The sequence below is a fragment of the Cydia splendana genome, chromosome Z (genome assembly GCF_910591565.1).
Source record: "Cydia splendana chromosome Z, ilCydSple1.2, whole genome shotgun sequence".
Lineage (NCBI taxonomy): Eukaryota > Metazoa > Arthropoda > Insecta > Lepidoptera > Tortricidae > Cydia > Cydia splendana.
The window spans coordinates 43,024,140-43,033,190 of NC_085987.1; the positions used below are offsets into that span (position 1 = coordinate 43,024,140).

General features: G+C 37.8%; 1 protein-coding gene across 1 annotated transcript; it reads right to left on the reverse strand.

The window, feature by feature from the left end:
• Window positions 1-1,486: 1,486 nt before the first annotated feature.
• On the reverse strand, window positions 1,487-5,782 carry LOC134805134 (nuclear receptor subfamily 2 group E member 1). The gene is made up of 4 exons (XM_063778433.1): window positions 5,774-5,782; window positions 3,317-3,605; window positions 2,370-3,043; window positions 1,487-1,669 (listed from the first exon to the last, which is right to left on the reverse strand). Exons 1-4 carry the CDS (start codon window positions 5,780-5,782, stop codon window positions 1,487-1,489), a joined length of 1,155 nt encoding a protein of 384 aa, XP_063634503.1.
• Between the last annotated feature and the right edge of the window lie 3,269 nt (window positions 5,783-9,051).

Consider the following 9,051-nt stretch of genomic DNA (forward strand, 5'->3'; position numbering starts at 1 on the left):
CAAAGCGTTTCCTATTTTCTAAATAATTGTTAAGATTTATTTTTTAAATACAAATCTTTAAAAACGCCACAAGCTATTTACGACATTTATGTTATGATTACTGTAACTTTTATCATGAATACTTCTTCGTATCAAAGAAAGTCACCCTTAAATTACAATTGAGTCTTAATTTGATTCTATGTTAATCTTTTTTGAGTCGGCAAAATAAACTACCATTAACGTAATTAACGGTTTTCTAGGTTACTGAAAAATCAATAGCTTGATACCAAACACAAAATTTTATGTTTTGTAATTGAAAACACGTGCGAGTTTTAATTTATAACATTCATATTATTAATAAAAGCGTTGTCATTTATAGCAAACGGCTGATCCAAGCAACGACACTTGGAAAATACTAGGATTACAGAACGCTGTAGGATATATGACTCAACAGGTGGTCTATTCACGATTAAAATTTTAATTTGGTATTAGATTGTAATCGTATTGTTTCATGCGTACCCGCGCGAATCTTAATGTTTTGGTAAGCGACGTACTGATAGATTGAATTGGAATGATATTTGGACTTATTAGTATTGTAGCCTTGGAATCTGTTTCAGCCTTCTACACTAGTTCGTGTTCGTACTGTCTGTTAAATCTGATAGATGGCGTATTTGAGGGCGAAAAAAGTAAAACGGAATTGCCCAAGGTACTTAAATAGTTATTGATTTTTCAGCGGCCATTCTACATAACCTCAAACCAGAAACAATATTCGAATTTTGAGTATGAAAGCTATTTAATAACCGATATTATGATGGTGCCTTCATCTAATTTAATTACCGTTTAGTTATTTCTACACTTGGGGTTGTTCTTCTCGTGTGTGGAATCGCTCCTAGTGTGGTATGAAGTCCTAGGACTTTTTTCACTGCATGACGTGTAAACCCCTTTTAACTTTTAACCTATCAAAGGTTTGACAACTACTGCGCATAGGTATGCAATTTTAAATTAAGAACAAGGTTTTAAAAATTTTTTGTAGAAGTACTTAGTAATTAATTAGCACCAAGAACTCCCTAAGTACTTTTAATAGGTATCTAACGATCAATCTGAATTTCGAAAATTTTCAACATATATATACAAATAGACTTACCTATTTTTATTCACTCATAAAATCATTCACAGGTCTAGGTTATTTTAAATCTGTACACAAGCCGGATGTACATATTTGCATTTATAGTCTGTCAATCCATTTCTGTTAGCAGAATAAAGCGGCTAATATAAAAAAAAACGTAGGCACGTAGGGTTATCGTCCCGAAGAAAATTTGAATTTCGCGCCTTTTTCTACTGACTAAGTTGCTTGACCGGCTATAATACCTAGCTGTTATGTGTACGATTATGAAGCGACGTTGATTTAATATGATTTTTGACATAAATAGTATATAGCGTATCCTCGTATCGTAAGTTCATACATCAGGTACAATATAACAACAGGTGTAGGTATATTGCTAAATGACTACACGGTATCCTTTCCCGTCCTATACATGTCGCTGATTATCCTCTCTATAGGAATGTCCCCAATGGTGGCTCTGAAGAACAGCTCGACGATGGCGTCGCTCGGCACCCGCCTCATGCTCGGCAGCAGTTGAACGAGCTGGCTGGCTCGGGATGTGTCTAATGGGTATGTCCTCAATGTGTACTGGAAAATAACGAATTGCTTAGGAATTATGACCGATTATGTGACTTTCGCGAGTGCAACTCTACGGTCGGTGTTGCAGATGGATAAATACACAGGACACATCACTAAGGTCGATGTTTGAGCGAGACAACGCTAAGAGTATGTGTGTATTATAGCGACATCCCGCTCGAACATCGGAGCGACGTGCGAATCGCACCAAGTGTAATAAGGTCACGCTGGCATGGCCTGAACTATTTAATGTATTGTGGAAGTAAAGAGTAAAGCACTTCTTCACTTTACTCTAGATATTTTCAGGATTTTAGTAGCGATTTTGTACTTAAATCCACTATTACACAGGATACAACTAATATCAAACGAATTACAAAAGTAAATTCAGCAAGTCTGTGGAATTATGTCAAAGATATTCAAAGACCGCGGTTAAGAGCTTAGATTAATATAATCTGCTCGTAAACTCACCTCATAGACTAGGAATCCTCTAGACCGAGTTTAGAGCAATTATTTCATGCAACCGATGATGCCAAAAATGCGGGGGGTGCGCGGGACGAGGTGAGCGAAGTCCCGTGCCGTGATTGGTCCATTCAAAGACACGGACGTCACACAAAGACACTTTCGACTTGAACATGGAGTAAAATTACCGTATGGGTGGCAGAGGGGGTAGCGCGACTATGCTAAGTCTGGAGGATGTTTGTCTGTGACTCACCTCATTGATAACGAGTTTTGAATGATCCTGCAACGCAGCAACCGCAGGCAAATCCTGTAGTCTTCTAAAACCCTGGCCATTCTTCTCGCCCACCGTCCTAAATAAAGCCACGGCCCTGAGACACGCAAACTCATTGCTATCCGGTCGCAGCTTCGCCACTTCAGCTAGCACCTTCTCGAATTCCTGTACTTCTTTTTCTACCGCAGTATTCTTGAAATTCATTAATACTTTCAAATCTAAAGGGTATAGAAACTGAGCCGCCCCTATGATGAACAGATCCCGCCATGATTCCTCTAATAGAAGCAGTCTGTCGGGTAAGGATAGGGACGTGAACGCTGGGACGTTCTTTGCCCATTTTACGTTCATGAATAATAGTCTCGCGGCAGCTTCGCATATGGTTTCAGGGTCGGATGGGGTTAGAAGCGAAGGAGTGATCGGCGGTGGGGACGGAGCTTTAGGAGAGCAGTGGCTTAGAGGCATCATGAGTCTGTTGTACGCGTAAGGGTGGAAGAGAGTCATAGGTGCAGACGGTATCATGGTGTGTTTCGGTAGTGCTAAGTCTAGGGCCGGTGGTGTTAACGCGATGTCTGGTGAGGGCATGGCAGGGTCTTTAAGAAAGAGTGCCATCTGCCGGCGGATGGTGGAGTTGCGGGGACCACGCTCATGCTGGACTGCTGTTGGGAATTAAAAATAATGGTGTTAAAATACTGTTAGAGCTGATGATAATAAGACAATGTGGTTAACGTGCAAGGCTCGACTCAAATCGCTCTACAGGAAAACAGCTGATATTTCGTGAGTTCAAATGCCAGGTTTAAGTCTTATTAAAAAACAAATGCCTTTGTTCATGGTGTTTAAAACTTGAAGCTCACAGCTGGGAGCGCTAATCGTAACCATGTCCAATAAGCATGTTATCTATAAATAGCAACTTGTCAACAAAAATATTTCACCATCTTTATTCATCCCCGCATCCAGACACTTAGAGAGCCTGCACGCCCGGCATTGGTTCCTATGCGCCTTGTCTACCAGACAGGCGCCCGGGCTGCGGGCTTTGCACGCATAGCGGCGGTCGCGGCGCACGGACCGCTTGAAGAATCCCGCGCAACCATCGCATGCGAATACGCCGTAGTGCTTGCCCGAGGAGTGGTCGCGGCAGACGGCGCAGGGTACGTCGTAGAGGATGCGACCTGGTGAGACATATTCGTTACTACGTTTATAGATTTGACAGTGGAAATTACCCTTTAAAAAAAGTGCGTTTAGATCTGGTGCATCGCTTTTGCACTGCTCATCGTACTATGTACTATGTACATATCTATAATGCTTGAGGCACATAATGGTAACTGGCAGACCGTCGCATGGGTTGTCTGTAGAGTGCTTGTTAGGGTATCATAAAATTACCATCTACTCAATTGCAATTCAATCGTATATTTTCTTTGTGTTAACCATGTATTAAAATTTGATTATATTATGATTAAAGCTTTTGCTCATTCGGTAATTAATAAAATTGTTTTGTTTGAATAGTTACAAAGTTGTCCAATCGTCCCTAGTCCTTTCATATCGATGACACTTCTAACTAAACGTTCCTATTACAAAACAAAACCGAAAGCCCTCAAGCCGAATCACATAACGGTCATAAAAGCAATAAATCAGTACTCAGTAAAAGTGTCACAATTATGTGATCACGGGGGCACACGCTCCGCCCAAACGCACCCCTTCAACAAAATGTTCTTATTTTAAACAGACGTATGTCACTACGAGACATACACACTGGCATATACAGCATCGGGCGACACGTTTTCGCAGTGGGATGTTTTCGCTTTGAATGCAACTTTGAAAGGCGCGACGGGCAATTAGAATGCGCTTTTAGATTTCACAATCTTGGGTATTTTGATTGATTGCCGGACGAATTTGAGCGTCATTGGTGAACTAAGGAGGGTTTGTGACGAAAAAAATGGTAAATAATACCGACTTATGTCTTATTTGTTAGAATGTGCATATAATTTATAGACTGAACGATTTTATCCCTTAAGTTTAATTTAAACGTGATATTATTGTTTTAAATGGTTTCTAATCGGAAGCTAGCTACATCTAAAACTCATTAATTAAATACCGTCTTTTCCCCATAATTTCAACTCGCCAAAATCTCATCTCCGACTTTATCCCAAAAAAGTCATCCGAGCTTTCATTCAACAAATTCCAATGCATTTTTTCAACCTCATTCGCTCGCAAACACGGTCCCACGAGCAAGATAATACGTCTTTATAACGAGTATTTAAGGCAAGTCACAAAGGCATCTCCTTTCAATAGCATCCGAATAATACGCACTTGCACGGCAGGAAGCGCGGTGTCTGGTTCAAAAAGAAAAAACTACCATAGACAATCCTGAACCGACTCGAACAATTTAATACGTCTTAAGCAGGATAATGACAGATCGAGGATAACTTGAAAAAGCCCATAACGCAATCGTAAAACGACCTTGACGCGTTATATTAAAGTTTAAAATGCATAATATAGAATATCGCGTTGTCTAAAGACTCCGTTTAAAGCCCAGTAAATAAAAGTTTTTGGTATTCAATAGTTATAGAGTTTATTTGAGTTTGATTTTTGATGAAGTTATGACATCTGCCGGTCTTGGGTCCATTGTTATAAAGAGTCAATAAATAGAGATGTGCGAAAAATTTTATTTAGAACGATAATTTAACAATAGTAGTTGAGATGAGACTGAGACGGATTGTTTTATATGGAAAGTTAAATGATTAGATTAGATCGGCGGTCGGCACCCTGCGGCCCGCGGGCCGCATGCGGCTCGTGAAACTGTCACTTGCGGCCTGCGAGCCTCTCTGGCTATGTAATATTGAGAAACGACAATGTCTGATAAAGTCATAAATATTAACAAAGTGCGGCCCGCGTCAACTTACTCATCGTTAACTACGCTACTAAAACTATGCAAAAAAAGGTTGCCGACGACCGCTGGATTAGATTATATTAGATGATTTATTTCATGAAAGACAATTACATAATAAGTTTGCATTGATGTCAAAAATATAAGAATTTCTATCATGATCGTCAAAGTAAAATAAAATAAAAATGTAAATAATAACAATAATAATGAAATAATAAAATGAAATTATGTTACTAACTTAGGTATGAAAGCAAAGTCTAAGTTCAGAATATAACTAGGGTTTACTTTTCATATCTTAATATTACCTACTTATATGATGATATTTACACCAAATAAGGATGTCCTTTGTAAAACGGTAGTGATTATTTACTTTATATACTACCTAGGTACTTATTCTCTTTGGGCCTTTGTTGCGCTATATTATTGTTCTCTAATCAGCCACCGATCCCTATTCATTTAAAACGGTTTTAATTTAAAAACGTTCATTATTAGCCCATAAACAAACCCTAATCATCTTTGTCGATGGTATCATCATCACCCCGTGTGACCGGTCACCTGTGTCCCAACATTGCGTGTCGGTTAACAAATTTATTCGGGCCGACGGACAAAAGCAAAACTAACATCCCCTACGTACTAATTTCATACTAACTACGAGACATTAGCGCCGCGATGGGTGTTGTTGATAAATTTGTAATTAGCAAACTAGGGATGGGTTTAAATATTTTTTAAATTTGGATGTGGGAACATCTATCGCGTGATATTTAGTGGCTGATTGCCATTATGACTGGTTGTGAGAGAATTGCCGATTATTAATGTTGCATGATATTGCGTGGGATGCTTGCACCCTTCACTTTGTAGGTTGGCACTTCACTTGTTAGTCTAATAAAATAAATTATTGCTTTTTAGTAGATTTTGATGAACTAATTTTTTATACTGAATATCAGTTTTACTTTCGAAAGATACAGATTTGTTGATAATGCTTAAATAAAGTTTAGTCAAAAATCTAACTTATAATAGGTATATGCCACACACTATTATAGCTCACTGTTCTTTTCTTTTGCACATCAATTAGGTTTACTCCTTCGGACGTTCCTAACGAGTAACGAGCCCAAATTTTATATTACGGATGTGGTATTTAAGAAAGTAGGTAACAATCTGATTGTGCGGTGACCCATACAGCTGCTTCATCATAGATAAAACAGAAAAATTTAAAAAATTGGCAATACAAATAAAAATGTACTTTCCACACATTTTGAATGACCACTTACGATTTTATTTTTGTTAGCAAACATCCTTACTTAAATCCTATACTTGGTCAAGCAGATCTTGTCAGTAGAAAAAGGCGGCAAATTTGAAAAATGTAGGCGCGAAGGGATGTCGTCTCATAGAAAATTTGAATTTCGCGCCTTTTTCTACTGACAAGATTTGCTTGACCATCATAGTTAATTGGTGACGCTGTCTGCTTTTTTGTTTTATTTTAAAATTTACTTGTTTACGCTGTGACATAAAAAAATCGAAATTCGAATATATATTTTTTCACTACTACCAGAGACAAATTAATTGTTTCCTGCCAGTGAGAACAATCGGAAACAAACGAGAGTTGTCATCGGGCAGATGCGCTCGTGGGAATCGATGGCAAATTAGCCCTCGGTGTACGCATCTAGTTATCAAGGGGTAGTATTAGTGGCTACTGGCACTGGCCCTCGTAAATTAGCACCTAATAAGGTAAGTAAACTTTAATAAATACTCGTATTTATTATTGGATTATTTTGTACTAGCTTCTGCTCGCGACTTCGTTTGCACAAATGGATAATTTGTATCATGATTAAAACTATCATGTGTCCTCCCCGGGACTCAAATGCAAGAGTTACTATTGCATTCATACAAATTATTTGGTATGTATGTATATCTGAAAACTATGTCGGGATCAGTTTTGAACGATGTACCGAGGTCACATCCAGAAATAAGGTACAGTAGGTTATGTTTATACATCGGTAACTCGTGGCATTTAGGTAGCACTTAAAAGATTAGTGATGAGCACACATCGGTAACTCGTGGCATTTAGGTAGCAGGCACAGACTAGTGATGTGATAATGTTCTTCCTATACGAGTCGAGGAAAAGAAACCACTAAAAAAAGGAAATTAATTAAACTAATCTTTTAAGATCGATACATAACTTATGTTATGTATACTTTTAATTTATGTGTACAGAAGTAACTGTTAGGTATGCTGGTTGAATTAAACTTGTTCAACACATTAATAATAACTAATAAGGGACCTTTTAAGCTTAGGTATACATATTAGCAGTTACTTATGCGATTAAGTGTTATTTTTAATTTATTTTTATGAGGTTTTATTCTAATGTTACCATTTAACTCGTATCGAAAATCGAAATTAATATGAAATCGATCAATAAGTAGTACTTACTCGACGAAGTTGGCATTGACTGCATCTCCATACTGGCCGGTTAGCTAAAACAAAAAAGAAACAATTAAAAAAGTTCACATTAAGCTTGGTTCACACCGTGCGAACCAAATTGAAGAAACCACAAGTGCACTTGAAAGTAAGAAAATAATCGAAACGCAACAATTGTATTAAAAATAAGTCTATTGTTGTGTTCGGCATCTTTGAGGGACAATGGTAAGTAGTGCTCGTAGGTAGATTGTTCTAGTGTTCGCGACCATGGCAGGAGTGCACTTCAGACCCTAACTTAGCGCTCGTGTGACCGATTGATGTTTCGTTGTTTAACAATAATTAACGTCTTTTGGCACTGCTTTGTTATTTTGTGGTTTTATAAACTGAAGTAAGTAAATGTGAAAAGAATTCTGATGAAACCATTTTCATAACTATTCCAATCATTATTTTTGATCGCCATTTTCAAATAAATTAGAAAAATGAAACCGGAATAATTCGTCGCATAAATATCATATGCAATTGATATGCAGATAAAGAAGCCTACTTAGATATCTTTAGGGACAAACAATGGGAAGGTTCACTAAAAATAAACTTAACACAAAACTTTCTCGTATTAAGAAGATTTTGTAACTACATATTAGAAAGACCGCAGAGCGAATTCCAAAGAAATTCTTTATTCAAATACAGAAGCAAACCACATACTAAAGTAATGTTTCTCCGAACACTAAGCTTGCGTCAACCGGTAGCGAAATCAGTCGGCCGCTCAGATGTTTGCAAAAACATCTCTCTTTTACCATTAAAGTTTAAAATTTGAGTTTTAACAGGTAATTAGGCCTGGATAATCCTCGGCGAGGACAAAAGCTGAACCATAGGCCCGGTGGGACGCAACAAAGGAGGGATAATAACATCGCAAAGTCGGTAGCTTCTGCCAAAAAAATGGCGTAAAAACTGTTGTTGGTTGTTGGCATTGTGATTTCACGCAGCTGGCTTTGAAAATGCTATCTGTTTATTGGCAATGCTGACCTCTTGGTGTTTAGTATATGCGAATTTGATGAACTGAAAGGGAAATATGAGTAAACAAGACGATAGCATAGTCGGTACAATTATTATAGAACTTGTATTCAAACTTTTTTACTTTCCTTTTCTTAATTTTTCTGACAAGTAAGTAATTCCCATAAATCCATGTCGGACGTACAAATATCTACTGATTGTATGCAGGGGGGTCACCTCTCTCCGCAGCTGACTGTACATATTAGTAGGTAATAGGTATTTATAAATATATTCAAGATGTTTTTTTTCTGTGCACATATTTTTACATACAACAAGAAATCCCAACTATTTGTGTTTGTCATTACTTTTTTCAGGTTT